Below are 19,060 nucleotides of genomic sequence, written 5' to 3'. Positions count from 1 at the left end.
TTCTCACTCCAGCTAATCCTCCTGAGTCACTTCTTACCATTTCATATCTGAGGCGGTTTCAGTATGTCTATCCACTCCTGGACCCCAGGAATCACCAGGCAGCTGCTCCTAAGACTCAGAGCAGCCTGGTTCTGGGCTCCAACATTCACAGGGCCTGCTGAGAACCTTAGGTGTCAGTCCAGCTCTTTTGTGGAACCCCATATGTAGCCCTGATTTCAAACTCCTAATTTTGAAAAGAGATTTATCTTATTTTTATGTTCTGTGAGTGGGTGTACACACCTGCATGCAGGGACCAGCAGAGGCCAGAAGAGGGTACCAGAGACCCTAGAACTAGAGTTAAAGATGATTGTAAACTGGGATTAGGGGATGCTGGAAACTGTAATCAGGTCCTCTGCAAGAGCTGTGGGTGATCTTAACTGCCAAGCAATCTCTCCAGCCCCTCCAGTTTGCACGAATGTGCACATGTGCGCAAGAGTGTGTCTGTGTGTCATTTTGTTTTGTTTTGTTTTGTTTTGTTTTGTTTTGAGACAGGGTTTCTCCATGTAGCCCTGGTTGTTCAGGAACAGGCTGGCTTTGAACTTGAGATTTGCCTGCCTCTGTCTCCCAACTGCTAGGACTAAAGGCGTGTGACATCCCCACCTGATGCCCCTCTGAGATGTGTAATACTGCACCAGACACATCCTTTGGTTTCACCACCATGAAGAGGAAGCATGATCTATATGTGGTAGAGCTGTGCTTGGGAGACAAGTGGGTGGCTCCAGACTGGCAGTGGCCAAGAGTGGAGCTGTGGCCTATGGGGCTTTTGATCTCCGCCTCTCAGTCCTTACACCTGATTCCAATCTTTTCTTCACCCAGGTAAATCCCAGGAATCTGCCTCAGAAAGCGACTGCCTGGACTGGGGATGGACTCGGCTCTGACCAGTAATCTCTAATGGGATTCTGAGTTTGGAATCGGGTCTCGGTTGGAAAATTTGAGACCTTGGCAACACTGATTATGGTGCATGGTGCTTACACAGAAAATCTGAGGTCAAGGGAGAATAAAAGCTAGGAGCTGCTTTGGGCAGCTGCCTCGGGAGCTACTTTCAGACTAGAGAACAGAAGAGGGGCAGGAGACCTTGGCTGGGAATGGGGCTGGAGGCCATGCAAGAACCCCAGTTCCCAGTAAGATTATGGCATGACTTGTGTGGAGTCTAGACCAGCCTTCCCCAAGCTTAAGGATATCATCTATGTTTCCTTCCCCTGAAGGGAATGCCTGTTTTCAAAGGCAGGACAGGGTCAATGGCCCTCATCTTGCGGAAGAAAAGTGGTCACCGGAGCAGTGACAGTGCTGGCCTGGGTACCTCAGTGGGATGCTACAAATAGCAGAATCTGAACCTTCGCTCCAAGTCTGACGCTCTCTGCATCCCACTAAGGAATATGGCTTCTGAGGGAAAGGAGTGACCATGGAGAAGCCGTGGGCTTTTTGTTTGATGTCCCCTCTAGGATAGGGTGTTCTGGATGAGGTACAGTTTGGTATATAGTGAGTCCAAAAGGGTATGGACGTAGCCCAGAACAATGAGGAAAAAGCTATTCCCTTCATGAACTATGGCTGTCTTCCTGTGCGGCTCTTAGTGAACAAGCTATCCTTAAATCTTTCTTTGCCTGTGTGTGTGTTTGTGTGTGTGTGTGTGTGTGTGTGTGCCTAATGCCCATGGAAGTCAGAAGAGGGTACTGGCTACCTCAGAAGTAGAGTACAAATGGTTGTTGTGGGTGCTGGAAGTCAACACTTGGGTTCTCAGGAAGAGCAACAAGTACTCTTAGATGATAGGCCATCTCTTCAGCTCCATGCTCAAAGTCTTATACTAGCCCCCAGAAGCGTAAACACATTTTCAGCCATCACTCCCAGGGAGCTCATGGGAGCCAGGTAGCAGAGCGCCAAGTGCTAGGCTGGGACCACTTCTGGCCTCTCCATGGCCCACCCTAAGGTTCAGGGCTAGGGAGCAGCTGAAACTGCCAGGATGGAGTCCAGTAAGTTTCCAGGCTCAGAGCTCTGGGAAGCCAGGCCCTCTGAGGGAGGGCGGGGCTAGATTAGGGCTGTAACTGTCTCCAGGGAGGATCCTGCATTTGGGACAGCTGCAGCTCAGTCAGGCAGCAAGCAGCTGCTGCCTGGGAGACAGGCCAGGGTAAGGCAGGGCGGGCACAGCCCCCGCAAGCCCTGAGTCTGAGCTGGCAGATCCAGATCGTGGGAGCAGGCAGCGGCTGGAGGCTTGTTTTCATGCCACGTTAACGGTCAGTTTGCTTAATGCTGAGCAGATGGGGGAGGGGGCACCAGCTCCCTTGAGGACAGCTGTGGGCCAAACAGGCATCCAGGCCCATGTTGAGGGTACAAGGGCCTGCCTTACAGATGGTGCAGTATGGGCTCATCTGCCCATGAACTCTCACACCATGGCACACACAAGGATGGTTCTGGAAGTGTGGGTGCGTACCCACCTCTGGGTCTGCCATAGCACAGCTGGGGGTGGAAGCCAACTGAAGGCCTAGCACACATCCCTCAGTCTCTGTCACCCAGACAGAGCTCCCAGCACAGGGAGTCTTCCCACCCTACGCCCTGCCCCTCAGGGGAGACACCAGGCACACAGATTTATTTCAAAAAATAATTTATAAAAATGTCATCTGTGTTTTCCACAGGCTTCTAGTCTCTCAGGGACACCAGAGCTGGTGCTCTTTTCACCAAGATGCTAGGACAGTGATGGGAGGTGAGGCTTGGGGCTGGGGTCAAGGAGGTCAGAGGCCTCTAACCTCTAGGTAGTCTGGGCAATCAGAAAGGTTTGGGACAAAGGCTTTGTAGTCAGGCCTAGCAAGCCCCTGAGATGGAAGCTAAGTGCCAAGGCCCAGAGCATGAAGCCCTAACAGTTAGCTTCTCTGAAGAGAAGGGCCAGGACCCTGAGACTAGAGCTGAATTCTGGGTTGGGAACATAAAGCTAGAGCAGAGGGCCTGAACTATGAACCTTAGGACCAGGAATGGGCCTCCCCAAAGCAGGGCCAGAGGATCTGGGGCAGCAGTAGCCTCGAGTCAGAAGCCTGGTGCTGCCAACAGGAGGCCCATTGCCACTGACCTACCCGCCCATACAACATGGGGACCCTGCTCACGTCTGCACTCCCAGGAGAGGAAAGGGGCTTGGCTCGAGTGGCAAGGGGTCGTGGCTGAAAACAGAGTCACTGGAGGAGCAGGTGCTGCTGGCATCCCCATTGGAGGGAGAGTAGGGTCCAAAGGTCAGGCGGAGGTCAAGGTACTGCAAAGAGCAAAGCTGGTCAGCCTCCAGCCTCTGGGACGGATGCTTGGTGTTTATGTCACCAGGCCATGGGAGCGATGGAGAGAGGGCACAGGACAGGAGTGGGCAGTACCTCTTCAGAGACAGCCAGCAGGACCTTGTCTAGCGCTTCCACCAGTTGCTTAAAAGTCGGCCTCTGGGAGGGCGCCGCATGCCAACACTCCCTCATTAACCCGTACCTGGGGTTGAGTCAAAGAACTTATGTCTAGGGCAGAGCCGGGACTGTGGGCTCCCTGGGGCTCGGCCTCAGGGGCCTGGGAGGGATAAGCAGAGCAATTCACTAGAGAGCAGACTCAGGAGAACACAAGCCATGGAGAGAAAGAAGAGAGACAGTGAGTGAGTTGCTGCCTCATGACCAGGGCCAAAGCCAGGGCAGAGGATGAGGTCTGTAAGGTTGGGCAGGGGAGGGCATCCTTACAACTCTGGGGGGCAGTTCGGGGGCCGGTCCATCCTGTGCCCCTCTCGCAGCAGTGAGAACAGTTCTTCCACTGGGATGCCAGGGTATGGGGAGCCCCCAAGGGTGAAGATTTCCCACAGCAGGATCCCAAATGACCACCTAGAGGTAGAAGTGGGGCTCAGCAGGGCCCAGTACCCTTCCTCCTTAAGGCTGTGGTAGAGGCCTCTGTAGTCATGATCGACCCTTGGAGACAGGGAGGGGCACTCATTTCTTTTGGAGTCTGGAGCTATACAAGTCCCAGGCCTAATCAGGGGGACTCCTAGGATCTTACAACTTTGGCAAGCGCCTTGGCTTTTTAGAGGGCGGGATGACGATAGCTGATATCTAAGACCCCGGTTCTGGGACTCACACATCACTCTGGTGTGTGTATACACGATCAAACAAGGCCTCAGGAGCCATCCACTTGACTGGCAGGCGGCCCTAGAGGAAGAAGGTGGGGATAATAGTGTTTAGTTGCACAGGGCCTATACCTTCCATACCAGGCCCAGCCCCCACCTCATTCCCATGTATCTGTGCCCTGCCCCTCACATTGCTGGTTTTCTTATAGTAGTCAATATGGTGGACGCCACGGGCCAGCCCGAAGTCAGCGATCTTCATCACATCGTCCTCAGTCACCAGTACATTTCGGGCAGCCAGGTCCCGGTGGATGCACTAAGAAGAGGGCAGGGGACTTCGGTATATCAAGACACATGTCTGGGAGCCGTGGTCATCATTTCACAGTAAGTCCAGGGGCTAGGGTCACTCACCCCCGAAAAGACGAGAAATGGAATGGGCAAAGGCCTGGGCTGAATCCCAGCACCAGAAAAAGGAAAAGGAAGAAGCTCACACCTGCACCATGGCTTCATTTGCCTCGCCCCTGGGTTAGAGACTAGGTGAAGAGAGAATGGGGACATGCAGTGTTACAAGTGGGGACATGCAGAGTTAGCTGCATCTGTACAGAGCCACATATAAAGGACAGAGCAGTGAACAGGGAACAAGGAGCAGCTGGGGACATCCAGGGCCACCAGCATGGAAGTTGTGGAGATGGGGGAGTTAGAGTGGTCCAGAGCACGCTAGAACTGTCTCTTGTCCACACCTTCCGAGACTCCAGATACTGCATGCCTCGGGCCACCTGGTAGGCACAGGAGACCAGGGCCGGGAAGGAGAGCGGCCCATCACTGCTCCGAGGCCCATCAGGGCTGAGGTCAGGGCCTGGGGGGCGCCGGGCACGGAGGAATTCCCGAAGGTTTCCCTTGGCGGCACATTCCACAATCACATACAGGGGCCCTACAGGGGGTAGGCATGGGCCAGGGGATGGGAAGGCTGGCAAGACTGTGCCTTTGCATCCCAACTGCCCGTCTGTATCCCAGCTCCTGCCCTACCTTCCTGAGTGCAGACACCTAGCAGGTTGATGATATTCTTGTGTCTGCCGATTAGCTTCATCACCTCCATCTCGGATACCAGGTCTGCCAGATCCTTGTCGGAGGCATTGTCTGCAAAGCCAACAGCTGGGGTGAGGAAGCTGCCCTTCTGCTCCATAGAGCAGCATAGGGTGGGGCAGGCAAGGAACACTGGACCAGGGCTTGGGTGGATCCAGGCTGAAATCCTGCTGGGCTGTGGGCCTTAAAAGAAGCCTTTTACCCAGGTGGTGGTGGCACACACCTCTAATCCCAGCACTTGGGAGACAGAGGCAGGCAGATCTCTATGAATTTGAGGCCAACCTGTTCTACAGAGAGAGTTCCAGGACAGGCTCCAAAGCTACAGAGAAACCCTGTCTCGACAAACAAAACAACACAAAGCAAAACAAAAAAAGAGAAGCCTCTTAGAATTAGGGGTGTAGTTCAGCTTATAGAGTGCTTGCCTAGTGTGAAGCCTGGTGTTGGTCCTCACCGCTACATAAGACTAGGCATGGTAGAGCCCACTTCTTATCCTAGTACTTGATGAATAGGAGGCTAGCCTGGGCTACATGAGACAAAAAGCCCTCAAAACAATAAGCATGTGTATGCGCGTGCAGGCGTGTGCATGTATATGTGTGTGTGTGTGTGCATGTGTGTATTTAAAGAAGAGTCGATGAATTTGCAAGGGAGTAGGAACCATGGAGGATTTGGAAGGAGGATAGAGTGGGGTGAAAATGATGTAAATGCAGTACTCACGTATGGAATTCTCGAGGAAAAAAGCAAGTGCTTCAAAACAATAATTCCACAGGTATGGTAGCTCACACCTTTAATCTCCCATGAGTTTGAGACCAGCCTGACATATGTATCGAGCTCTAGGACAGTGAGAGGGCCAGCTAGTGCAGCTGAAACAGTAAGCTCCAGGTTCAGTGAGAGAGAGACTGTCTCAGAAACAAAAGGCAGTAAGTAATGGAGGACAGCTGGGGCTGCACACCCCCACCTGCCCACACACACACCTAGCACACACATACCTCACAAGTAATGGAGGAGAACAGCTGGGGCTGCACACCCCTACCTGTCCACACGCACACACACCTAGCACACACATACCTCACAAGTAATGGAGGAGGACAGTAGGGATTGCACACCTCCACCTGCTCACACGCACACACACACCTAGCACACACATACCTCACAAGTTTCTCAACCTCTCTGAACCTTAGGCTTGTCTTATATGAAGCAGAACATCTCACAGAAGTTGCAAAGATGAAACATGAAAGATCTTATGGGCTGACTTTTCCATGAGGAGGTCCAGGGGATGGGAGAGGCAGAAGCTCCCAACTGGAACGAAGTTGTGCTAACTAGTCTCTAGGAAGTACCCTGAGGTCTTGTTATCATCTGGGAAGGAGAGACTTCTATGACTTCCCTTAAGAAGACAGGACTAAGGACCAGGGACTAGGCCCCCAGGACTGACCTGAAGCCTTGGGACAAAGACATGATTCTTATCCTGGCCACACATCAATATAAAGGAACCTATTTCATAATCACTGCCTCCCAGAAAGTGCCAGCTGGCTCCAGCTGTGCAGATGGAAGGAGGGAGGGAGGGAAGGAGGGAAAGAGGGAGCAATGCAGTGGTTGGGGTTGTTCTTGCAAAGTGCCTGAGGACAGCAGCAACAGGTTCTAATGGGGGGCCCAGCAAGATGACTGGGCCCAAATGGTATAATATTAAGCAGAAAGAGATTGAGTAAGAGTGATATGATTTACACAGAACAAAACAAAAGAATAAGCTCGGCAGTGGTGGCACACGCCTTTAATCCAGCACTCCAGAGGCAGAGACAGGCAGATCTCTGTGAGCTCGAGGCCAACCTGGTACAGAGCTAGTTCCAGGACAGCCAGGGGTACACAAAGCAACTCTGTCTCAAAAAACCACCACCGCCACCAAATATATATATATATATATATATAAAATACAAAGGAAAACATGAAGGAGCTAACAAGGTGGCTTAGAGCAGAAGCCTGATAACAGAGTGCGGGCCCTGAAACAGACCCCACCGGGTGTTCTCTGACAGCTGCCTGCACAGGATGGTGTGTGCTCACACATGCCCACACTCACACACATAAGACAACAATAATCGCCTTAAATCCCAGTGCTTGGGAGGCAGAGGCATGGGGATCAATGTGAGTTTAAGTCTAGCTTAGTCTATGCAGCTCAGCCAGCACTGTATATAATATGATCTTGTCTAAAAAGCCATAAACTTTAGTTTCTTCTTCTTTTTTAAATTTTTGTAAAGTTATAAACTTTGAAAAATAAAAGTAAAAGAGATTCCACTGGACAAATGCTAAGCGAATGCAGAACACTTTGGGGCATTGCTTGAGATCTGGGTTGTTTACTCTCTCTGTCATTACTGGGGATGGTACATCGGCCCTACACATTAAGCAAGACATTTAACCAGATCTCTTCATATTTTGGGAAATGGTTTCACTAAGTTGTCCAGGTAGGACTTGAACTCAGTCTGTAGCCTAGGCAGGCCTTGACTTTGCCATCCTATTGGCTTAATCTCCCAAGTGCCTACAATTATAGATTGTGCCCCTAGACCCAGCTTGGACCTGCCACTTATGGTTTTTTATTTTATTTTATTTTATTAAGATTTAAGAAATGTAAAGCTCATCAGGCAGTGGTGGCGCACACCTTTAATCCCAGCACTTGGGAGGCAGAGGCAGGAGGATCTCTGTGAATTCGAGGCCAGCCTGGTCTACTAAAGCTAGCTCTAGGACAGGCTCCAAAGCTACAGAGAAACCCTGTCAGGAAAAACCAAAAAAAAAAAAAAAAAAAAGAAAAAAAGAAATGTAAAGCGCAATATATATCAATAAAAATGTGCAAAATTTTAAAAAAGATGTATACACATATACACATACATACACATAAAAATAAAACAAACTTCTAATAAAATAAATAAATTTGCTTTTGTTCATGTGTGTGGGTATGCCACGTGTATGGGGTGCCTTCAGAGGTCAGAGAGGATGTTAGAATCCCTGGAGCTGGAGTCGCAGATGGTTTTGAGTTGCCTGATGTGGGTGCTGGGAATTGAACCCAGGTTCTCATCAAGAGCAGCAAGCACTCTTAACGGCTCAGGCATCTCTCCAGCCCTGAAACTGGGACTTTTCAACAGACGGCTGTTCTACACTAAAGGTAGAGACTTGGAGTGGGAGGGATATGTGAGGATGGCGCACTATGATATTTTAGTGGGATTGATGAGGATGAGGTAGAAGACAAAGAGATAGGAAGCCAGAGCCTCAGCCACCACAGATCTCATATGGGATCATCACACAGTGGTTAACATTTACTGAGCAATCCAGGTGTCATTCCAGTCCTCGGGAGAATAAGGCAGGAAGATCACTGTGAGTTCCAGGTCAGCCCGGGCTAGAGTGTGACCCAGCCTCAAGAAAACCAATTCCTTAGCCTGCACCAAAAATTTACTAAGTCCCATGTACCAGACACATCCTATGAACTTCAGCCTGAGAGTTAATGGACCGTTATTCATCCCTATAGAGACACAAGGAGAGACTGGGGCTCAGAAGTCCCTTGCCAGGGCCAGCAGTAGAGTTTGGTCCCAAGCATGCCCTGCCCAGGTTGCCACGGATACCTTTCAGCATCTTCACAGCCACAGTGCTGGTTTGGTCAGGTTGAGAGGGGTCCATGCCGTATGCTTCTGCGCGAACCACTTGCCCAAAGCAGCCCTCGCCCAGGGGCTTTCCGAGCACCAGCCTGGAGATCAAGAAGGCCCATGCCTCAGATCTGTGGGTACCACGCCTGCGTTGGCACCCCCATCTTTACCCTGGTTAGTATACCTGTCCCGGGGGAACTCCCAAAGTGGGTCTAGAGGTAGGTCTAGATTCACAAGGCCCGTGAGCAAGGGCGGGCCACTGGAGGACAACCGGACGCCTCTCACCAGGGCCAGGCTTGATTTGCCAGAGGACCCCGACTCCAAAGAGAACTGCAAAGTAGGAGATTTGTTCTGCCTGCTGGAGTCAGGCCGAGAGCCATACAGGGCGGGGGGGGGGGGGGGGGGGGGCTGGGGGACAGACACAGTACCTGGCGTGCCAAAGGGAAACGGGACAGCTTTTGTACAGTGGCAGGCTGGCGGGAGTGGTGGCCGTGGAACGCTTGTCGGTGATAGACCCCCGTCAGCAGCAAGAGCACAGCCAGAGCCAGTGAGCCTGACACATAGAGGATGATGTCTGTGTATCTGGCCTCAGACGCCGCTGCTGTCCACGTGACGTCCTCCTCTGTTCTCGCCGTCAGAAGTACATAGAGAAACTGAGCGGTCAGTGTTTGGATTGGTCAGTCCTCCCCGCCACATCTTAGGTCCCCTTAGCTACCGACACACATAGGGACACACTGCACTGGAAAAGTCGCGGTTATATAAAGTCTTAGAATCCCTGAGGATCACGCAGACAGTCATGTAAAATCAAATACATATCTCTACTGAATTCAACAAGAAAGCATTTGTCTAACACGTACTGTGCCTCAAACAAATACTGTACCCCCCACAGGCCAAGGAAAATGCCTACCCAACAGGCCATAGCCCACAACGAACCGAGGATGCCTGCAGCCTCTCTCGACGCCCCTCACCCCACCCTCTCCCCGCCCCGGCTGCTCACCTGGTAGCACCGTGAGCCAAGCTGACTGGTAGGAAAGGCCAATGGAGTTGCCCGCCAGGCAGGTATACTCTCCCGCATCCTCCGCCGACACATTCCTCAGATACAGGACCTCTACCTCTGAGCTATTGATGTCTGTTGTCTGAAGTAGCAGACACGCTGGGTCACAGGAGGGTCTGGGGTCAGATTGTAGATGGGAGTGTGGCTGGGGAATCATCCCACCCCAGCGGGAAAAGAGTGGAGCCCAGGCAATAGCGGGAACCGAACCTTTAGGACTTGTACGTATGGGAAGCCGTCGGCGCCAAAACTGCTGCCGTTGATAACGATATGCTTCAGCCACTGGATGTGGGGCTGGGCGTCACTGTACACCTTACACAGCAGCTCCACATTGCTGCCAACCACAGCTGTGGTGTTGGCTGGGAGCCCCGCCTGCAGGATGGGCCGGTGCGGGGACCGCTCTGGGGACCAGGCCAGGCCGTCAACCCTGACCAGTGGCACCCACGAAATCACCCAGTTTACCTGCCCCCAGCCACCCTCGCAGTTCAAGGGAAGGACCTTCTAGACATACAGCGCAGACCTTGTTCATCTGTTTGCCCTCCTTTGACTTTTTAAGGCTCTACAGCCCCAGGACAGCTTCTCAGACTCACATTTAAAACTTCCACAGCCTGTGCCCCACCCCCATAAATGCTGCCCTATGGCATACACCTGCCCACTAATGCACTGCTTTCTTAAGAACTGAGTTCAGCCTGTGCCATTTGCCTGGATGCCCTTCTTACTGCTCCTTCGGTCCACTTTACTCCCTTCGGATCCTTGGAGCTATTTGACTCCTCTAAGACTGATTCTACCTTGTCTCCAAGACAAGATACCCACCCTGAGGGCAGGCTGGAGCTCAAGGTAAGTGAAACTGTTTGTCCTGCCACTCAGCCCATCCACTCACCCAGCACATCCAACAGATAGCTGTAGCGAATGCTGCCCAGGGAGTTCTCCACGAGGCACGTGTATGTGCCACGGTCTGAGGGCACCACACTTTCCATCACCAGGCTCCAGTGTTGGTGGCGCAGCTGGAAGTAGAGGAAGTGTCCATAGGGGACCACGAAACTCGGGAAAACCAGGGTAGAGGGAGGAGAGGATCTGCCTATGGGGCTCTTCTCAATCTCCCTAGGCCCTGAGAGGATCTGACCAAGGTCAGAGTTCCCTAGACAGAGAACAAGGCTGTATGAAGTATCGGAAAGGGGCTGGAAGGATTGTGCAGTAATTTAGAGCACCGGCTGCTCTTATCCAGAGGTCCCAGATTCAATTCCCAGCACCCACATGGTGGCTCCCAACCATCTGTAGCTCCAGTCCCAGGGATCTGACACTCTCTTCTAGCCTCTGCAGACACTGACATATACAAAATATACATATAGACATGCAGGCAAAACATTCATACAAATAAAATAAATAAATCCTAAAAAGAAAAAAAAAAGTATTTAAAGGCCAGGCATGGTGGTTCACGCCTTTAATCCCAGCACTTGGAAGGCGAAGGCAAGGCCAGTCTGGTCTACAAAGTGGATTCCAAGCCAGTTAAAGCTACACAATGAGACCCTGTCTCAAACAAACAAACAAACAAAAAACATTGTCTGAGCCCTAGTTTGAGACTTGAGTTTTAGCTGCACCCTACCTGGGAGTGCTTCCTTGTGCTAGAACCAACGTTCCTAATGCTACAACCTCTTCATACAGTGCCTCATGTTGTGGTGACCCCCGACCATAAAATCATTTTCATTGCTACTCCATAACTGCAACTTTGCTACTGTTATGAACTGTAATATAAATATATGATACACAGGATATCTGATATGCGACCCCCGAATGGGTTGTGACCCATAGGTTGAGAACCACTGTGCTAGTCTTTGCCCACTCTGAGTCTCCGGTTCCTCTTTACAGCGTGGAGCTCAGCCTCAAAGTGAGGTGCTGACGCCTGTGACGCCTACCAGTCTATGCTTCTTCCGACTTTACAGAAGGAGACACCAATCCGGAGGCTGCACTTGGAGACTAGCTTGAACTCTAAGGTAAAACCCTATTTCAAAAACAACGGTATCACCCCAGTGAGGTGGCGCACGCCTTTAGTCTCAGCACCTGGAAGGCAGAGGTAAGGCAGAGCTTTGTGAATTCGAGGCCATCCTGGTCTACTAGTGAGTTCCAAGGCAGGCAGGGCTACAGAGAGACCCTGTCTCAAAAATACAAAATAAAAACAAAAACAAACAAAACCAAAAGCAAAACCAGCATCATCAAGGCTGGAGGGATGCTCAGTGGTTAGGAGCATTTGCTGCTCTTCTGGAGGTCCCTGGTTTGTTGCCTAGCACCCACTCCAGACAGCTCACAACTGCCCATATAATTCTAGCTCCCAGCGGTCTGGTGCCCTCTTCTAGACTTTGTGGGCATCAATGCATATGGTATTTATTCACACATAATAAAAAAAAATGAATCTTCGGTGCCCCTCTCTATAAACATTGTTGTCGTAAGTGAGAACTCCACCAGAACACAAAAGGAGTCACCTGTTGCTGAGGCTGAGGGGACAAAAGGGCAAAATTTGGGAGTGGCAGACTGGGAACTTGAGCCAGAGCTGCCCATTGCCTGGGGCTCTGTGATTACCTTCCTCATTAGATATACTGATCTATGGGAGGGGCTATACGGGAAAAATGAAAATGGGGGAGCAGATGGACTTGGATGCCAAGACTCACCCGAATGCCTCCGATGCGATTCTCCCCGTGGAAGGCCTGTCCATCCTTGAGCCAGTGGATAGTGGGCATGGGGTTGCCTGCAGCTGGACAACGAAATTTGACTGTGTTCCCGGCAGGTACTGCATGCAGTTTCTTCTCCATGCGTTGGGGGTGTGTCCAGTAGGGTGCTATAGGGCGAAGAGTAATTAGGACTCCTAATTACTAAGGTGACCTTGGCTCCCATATAGGTCTCTTCTCAGTGACCAGATGTGTAGTGGGGGAATCCACGAGAAGGCATACCAACCTTGCTGGGGGTAAACATGCCCACTTGAGGAGCCGCTGAGGGTCTTGGGATCCCCATCATTATTGATGGAGGTTAAGGAGTCTATTCGGGGGACAAAGGAAGGCATCTGAAGTTCAAGAGAAAAGAGTTTCTCACCCAAGTCACCCCTAAACTCCCCGTCAGAATCTCTTACCAACCACAATCAAGGTAAGATTGTGTAAGACAGTCATAGAACCACGTGCCAGGCAGAGGTATTGGCCAGCGTCCTCAGGGAAGAAGCTGGCAATCTCCAGGCGACCCCTCCAGCCCCGTACTCGTCCAGCAGATGCTAGGCGACTGCCCTCCTTGTACCAGTGACCACCGCGCTCAGTACGCCCACAGCACTGCCTCACGGACTGCCCCAGGGCCACAGTCAACACCTGCTCTTGCTGCTCCAGGGTCGGGGCTAGGCAGGGCTCTGAGGGCAGATGGCAGAAGTCAGTGATAGTCATAGCTCCATCTGAGGCAAGCTCTCACCTGGCACACAGAGAACATGCTTCTACGCATGTGGAACATCTTGTGACAGACACATGCTGCTCCCACACACATAACTACATGCTACAAATGCTCTGCATAGGGACAATGCCACACATTTTCTAGGAGTTGTCACACACACACTTGGCACACATGTTAGACATGCTACTGCCCCAAATACACACACACATACACACAAGGTACATGCTATAGGTGCCATAAAGGACACATGCCACACTTCTGTGGCACACTATACTCGGTACACACATCACACATGCTTCTTGGACCTCCCAACCAACACGCCCAGTGCATAGAACCACACACATATATACATACAGCCAAGGGGCTCACCACTGGCTCTGCAGCCGAGCCCAGGCTCTGTGCCCTGCAAGGCTAATCCTCTCTTGTAGACATACAGATAGGAGGGTGCTTGCTGGGAACCAGACAGTGAATCTCAACGTTCGAGCCCTGCTTTGCTGCCACTTTCTTGGGGCCGGAGCCAGGATCCTCTCCAGCTTGGCTCAGCCAGAAGCCCCTTCCCTGCCACCCTCTCCCACCTTAGAGGCCATACCCAGCTCCATTTCCTCAGAGGCCTCGAGGAACAAGGCTGGTGTCCCCAGAAGGATGCTCAGTAGGGCCGAGAGCAGCATTTCCTTCAAGCTGTTCTCAGGACCCAGGCCAGACTTCCCGCTGACCACCTTCCTGAAACGGAGGGAGAAAGTCAATAGGCTCATCCAAACCCCAGCCAGACAGTAGTAAGGCCAAGGCTGAAACCAGCCCGCTGTTACCAGAGCCCAAGGCCTCCCCACAGGAGGTTCTGCAGGGGGGTGTGGACTTCCTGCTTGCCTTGGGTCCTACTGAGACCCTGGCATGCCTTCACAGAAAGAACAGCTTTAGGATTCTTTTCTTGGAAGGAAGCAAGGATGGTGACATATCTTTTGCTCGCTCTCAGTACACATCATTTATTTTTTGCTGAATAGATGAATTCATTGCTGAAGAGTTAAAGAAGAGAAGTGGAATCTAACACAAGGCCAGCCTTCAGCATCTGGACGCTGTCTGACAGGACCCCACTCTTAGCTTTACTGACATTTCCATGTCCAGCCTGGGATCCTTCCAGCGGCTGGGTGCTCGCCTCTGGCAAGGCACTGTCCAAATTAAGGACATTCTTCCTCGCTCTGAGCCAGAAATGCATCCCGAGGACACTTCAGTTGCTTTGTACCCTCCCAGCTTTGTCTTCGACAATGTAGGAGCTTATTTGGTTTTGCTTATTGTTTTTTGCAGAGCTGGGGAATTAAACCCAAGACCTCCTTGCATGCTAAGCAAACACTACAATGAGCTTCATGTTTAGCTGGTTTTGCAAATAACACAGATTTTACATGTCTGGTAGTGGCAAACTCAAATCCCGAGTCTTGCCAAGACCTATCTTTGTCCCTTTCTGGATCGTTATCATAATAGGATTGCTTCTGGGCTAAAAGAGACAATGCTTGGAGGGATGGCACACACAGGGTGTTGGTGAGGTGTGCTCCCCGACCCCACACTGACTGCTCACCTGGCCCCCTCTGTCCAACCTTAGCCAATCATTCTCTGCTCCCGAATGGTTGCTGTTAAGTATAATTTACGCACTCACTGCACCTAGTAACCTTTGTCCAAGTGCAGGATCCCTGTTTCCCTAAAGGAAGACCCAGAGCTAAGCCTTAACTCGAGCAGGGAACCAGTCCTGGGCGGGACTGATGCCTGTGGATCAGTATTCTTTTTCTCTAGGACCTTGCTCATGTTGGGTCAGTGCTCCACCACTGAGCTACAGACCTAACTCCAGAGCCTGCTTTTTAAGTATGGAATGCCTGGCGAATTTGGTTTCTTGTTTGCTTTGGTTTGGTTTTTCAAGACAGGGTTTCTCTGTGTAACCTGGCCTGTCCTGGAGCTCACTCTGTAGACCAGGCTGGACTTAAACCCAAGGATCTGCCAGCTTTTGTCTCCCAAGTGCTGGGATTAAAGGTGTGAGTCAATTGGGGCAGTGGTGGCTCATGCCTTTAATCCCAGCACTCGGGAGGCAGAGGCAGGCAGATCTCTGTGAGGTCCACCTGGCCTACAGAGTGAGTTCCAGGACGGGCCCCAAAACTACAGAGAAACCCTGTCTTGAAAAAACAAACAAACAAACAACAACAGCAAAAAGTGTGTGTCACCATAGATAGCTGCTTTGTGAATTTGCATCAGTGAAACTTTAGTATATGTAAGGTCGAAGAAAACAGCACTATTCTTAAAAGTTACGTCCCCTATTTTCCCAAACTGGGAACTCTGCCCATTAAACCCTCTCTCCTCAACCTACTGCCCCCTATGGTCAATCCATTTGATCTCCTCAGCCATTCTTCAATGTATCTCATTTCCCCTGCCCTTACTTAGCCCAGGTTCTGGTCATTTCTTGCTTGGAATCTTGACGAATCTCAGTTCTTCGCCTTCTACCTTCCAGCAGGTTTTTTTGTTTGTTTGTTTGTTTGCTTGCTTGCTTGCTTGCTTTTCGAGACAGAGTTTCTCAGTGTAACAGTCCTGGCTGTTCTGGAACTCACTCTGTAGACCAGGCTGGCTTCAAACTCACTGAGATCTACTTGCCTCTGCCTCCCAGGAGCTGGGATTAAAGGCGTGTAACACCACCTCCCGCCTTTTTTTTTTTTTTTTTGCCAATCACTCTAAGACCCAGTTTACAAGCTCTAAAGGGTTAACTGCAAGCCATCATTTTATTTTTTCTTACTTACTTACTTTATTTATTTATTTATTTATATTTTGAGACAAGCTCACCAAGGCCATCAGGCAGGCTGGCTTTGGCACTCTGTAAACCAAGCAGGTCTTCACACTGTGAGCCTCCTGCCTCAGCCTGGCTGGTACCGGTTAAAGCCCACACGCAAGGTAGCTTTTCTAGGCCTCTTTAAAGGCCGGTGTCAATCTTGTTAGTCCCCATGTCTGTTCTCAGTTCCTTTAGAGATTCTAAAGTCCAGCACGTTTGCTTTCTTGCCTGTACCTTTGTGACTTCCATTCTTCTTCCCCACCGGCTTAGCTATCATCTTAGAACCTTGACCTGTCCCCTCTCCTCAGTTGTGGTCGTGCCCTCTGCTAAGAGTCCTACCACACCCTGAGATGCAGAGAGGGTCTCTCTAGCGCCCCCAAGGGATGGGCAAGTCGGGGATACTTTATTCCCACTTCCAGCTGTCCTGAACTCAGAACCACGGAGTCCTTGGTCTGGTCACTGACGGTCGCCAACACTTGGGACCAGAGACTGTCAACAGACAGCTCTGAGCTCTCCACCCTCCCGCACTCACAGGACGGGGAGCTCTGGGCAAGTGACCGCTTCTCTCCCAGAGCTGGTTTCCTCATCGTTATGTCCAGCACACTGCCGGTTACCCAAGGGCGACAGTGCTCTTACTTTAGTGCCCCCACCCCGTCACTCTTGGACAGAGGTGCAAGTCATCTGTCCTCGTGCAGAGTTGCATAGACAGCTGGCCCATCGCCCTCGCCCCGGTGGGCAATAAGTAACTAGAACGGTGACCAGGGTGCTCTTTGAACGGAGGGGGACAAAAGGCCCTGTGTGCGCTGCGGGTTACTGATTTACCGCCCCCTCCACCCAATCTCACTCCCGCCGCGCGGGCGCCAAGGTCCCCGGGGCTGGAGGGAGCAGCTCCGGAGCTCTGTGGCTGCTCTCCCCTTGACGTCCCGGAGCTCAGTGTGGGACCGGGCTCACCCAGAGCCAGACGGCTCGTTGTGCAGGGGGTCCGGCTCACCTGGCTCCTCCACCGCCTGGTTCCTGCTCCCACGGATCACGATCCCGGCGGGGCTGGCACGCTCTGCCGGGAGCTCCTCCGCCCCGGCCCGAAGAGCCAGGAATGTCCAGGCAACTGCAGCGTGGCGGGGGGCTGCCCACCGCCTGCCCCGCCCACCCAGGGCTCCGCCCCTCCTGGACCAGTTCTATCCTGAGAGGCGAGACCGTGCGAAAGTCAGCCCAGCACCCTAGTCCAGGAGCTCCCGGTGGGACTGGATGCCCAGGCTCAGCCTTTCTCATTCGGCATCTTTTGCTCCCTGGCCCAACCTCCAAGGTCTAAAGTGTTACCTGCTCCATCCTTTGCTTTTCATCAATGTGGAGCTCACCAGGCTCCTCTTGCTTTCCGTTCAGTCGACGTACATCAGATAGAACTGCCCTCTAGTTCATTGCCTAAGCAACTTTCAGAGAGTATTTAAAATAAGTATCCCAGCCTAGCAGTGGTGGCGCGCACCTTTAATCCCAGCACTCCGGAGTCAGAGGGAGGCAGATCTTTGAGTTCGAGGCCAGCCTGGTCTACACAGTGAGGAGTCAGGGCTACAAAGAGGAACCCTGGTTCTAAGTAAATGAATGAATGAATATGATAATAATAATAATGATGATAACAAATAAATACATATAGGGTCAGTCTGGTAACCTCAACTGCTCAGAAGGTTAATGCAGGATGACTGCCTAGGCTACGAAGGAGTCCCTGTTTGGGAAAAAAAAAAAAAAAAAGGAAGGATCTGGAATTACAGTGGTCGAGCATTTGTCATGAGTGAGGCTCTAGGTTCAAGTCCCAGCATAATAAAGAAATGTTAGACTTGTTTTTTAAAAGGTGATTTATTCATTTATTTTATGTGTATTGGTATTTTGTCTGTATGTATGTCTGTGTGAGGGTGTCAGATCCCCTGGAATTGGAGTTACATACAGTTGTGAGCAGCCATGTGGTTGCTGGGACTTGAACCCCAGTTTTCTGGAAGAGCAGCCATTGCTCTTAACTGCTGTGGCATCTGTAATTTTCATTTTAAACTTTAACTATAAAAGTTTTAATTTTTATTTTAAAAAGTTTTAATATTTATATTACATTATATGTATGTCTAATTGTCTGCAGGCACCAGAACGAGAGTTACAGACTCAAACTTGACCCTCTGAAAGAGTGGCCTGTGTTTTACTCAGAGAACTATTTCTCAGACCCTTAAACTTTAATGTTAAATTTGTTTTTTCTTTTCTTTTTCTTTTTTGATAGGATCTGGTGTGACACCCTTCTGTGAAGACCAGGTTGCCCTCCATATTGCAATGATCCCCTTGACTTTGTTTCCAAACTGTTGGGATTGCAGGCGTGCCTACGGCCAGAGGACCCTGAATTCACCTGATTGCAGAAACTGCATGGGGCCAGGCCTGGTTTGTACTTGGGTGGGAGATTACCGGTGAGAGCCATCAGGCCAGGCCCCAGTGAATTTTCAAGTAGTTTCTCCCATCTTTCATGTGATAGTTTTGGCACAGCGTGGTGGTCTGGCCACGTGTGCAGACCCCACTCACCTTTTGCCAGCTCTTGGTCTCAGTTCGTGCCCTGGAGCAGCCCAGTGGACTTAGCAAGGTCCCTTTTTTAGGATGAGGAGATAAATGGGCCCCAAGTTTCAGTACTATCACTCCTGGCCCTGTCTTCATTTTCTCTTGAGCAAATCAGTACATGATAGTGTGGCCCTTAAGATACCCGCAAAAGTGGGGATTCACATGTTCCTATGTGACCTATGGTCTCTTCCAATCAGTATTTCTTCACCGCACTCTCAAGGTTGTAGCTGAATGGCTGCTTGTGTAAGCAGTTGGGAAATGTTACACTCCTGGGAGATGAGACCTGGAACTGCACCCCTCACCTTTGTACCTCAAGTGCCCGGCACACGGTCGGTGTCTTCAGAGAGCATCATCCCCACCTGGCCCAGGTCTGTCTATCTCCAGCGCATCTGCCAAGTGTGTGGACT

General features: G+C 51.1%; 1 protein-coding gene and 1 long non-coding RNA gene across 2 annotated transcripts; one reads left to right on the top strand and one right to left on the bottom strand.

Annotated features, from left to right (window-relative positions):
* Positions 1 to 2,909: 2,909 nt before the first annotated feature.
* Fgfr4 (fibroblast growth factor receptor 4) lies at positions 2,910 to 17,198 on the bottom strand. The gene is made up of 18 exons (XM_038332962.1): positions 17,065 to 17,198; positions 13,866 to 13,996; positions 12,975 to 13,238; positions 12,803 to 12,883; positions 12,520 to 12,686; positions 10,737 to 10,860; positions 10,067 to 10,257; positions 9,803 to 9,941; positions 9,234 to 9,427; positions 8,990 to 9,135; positions 8,785 to 8,906; positions 5,129 to 5,239; positions 4,843 to 5,033; positions 4,296 to 4,418; positions 4,117 to 4,187; positions 3,729 to 3,866; positions 3,384 to 3,489; positions 2,910 to 3,271 (listed from the first exon to the last, which is right to left on the bottom strand). The coding sequence occupies exons 2-18, from the start codon at positions 13,942 to 13,944 to the stop codon at positions 3,125 to 3,127; spliced, it is 2,394 nt and encodes a 797-aa protein (XP_038188890.1). The 5' UTR covers positions 13,945 to 13,996; positions 17,065 to 17,198; the 3' UTR covers positions 2,910 to 3,124.
* Positions 4,120 to 19,023, top strand: LOC119816378. The gene is made up of 3 exons (XR_005285755.1): positions 4,120 to 4,486; positions 11,723 to 11,847; positions 18,328 to 19,023. It is a non-coding gene; the product is annotated as an uncharacterized LOC119816378 (long non-coding RNA).
* The last annotated feature ends 37 nt before the right edge of the window (positions 19,024 to 19,060 follow it).

The sequence above is a fragment of the Arvicola amphibius genome, chromosome 6 (assembly GCF_903992535.2).
Source record: "Arvicola amphibius chromosome 6, mArvAmp1.2, whole genome shotgun sequence".
Classification (NCBI taxonomy): Eukaryota; Metazoa; Chordata; class Mammalia; order Rodentia; family Cricetidae; genus Arvicola; species Arvicola amphibius.
The sequence above is the reverse complement of the archived record's forward strand: the minus strand, read 5'-3'. Positions and strand labels throughout refer to the sequence as shown.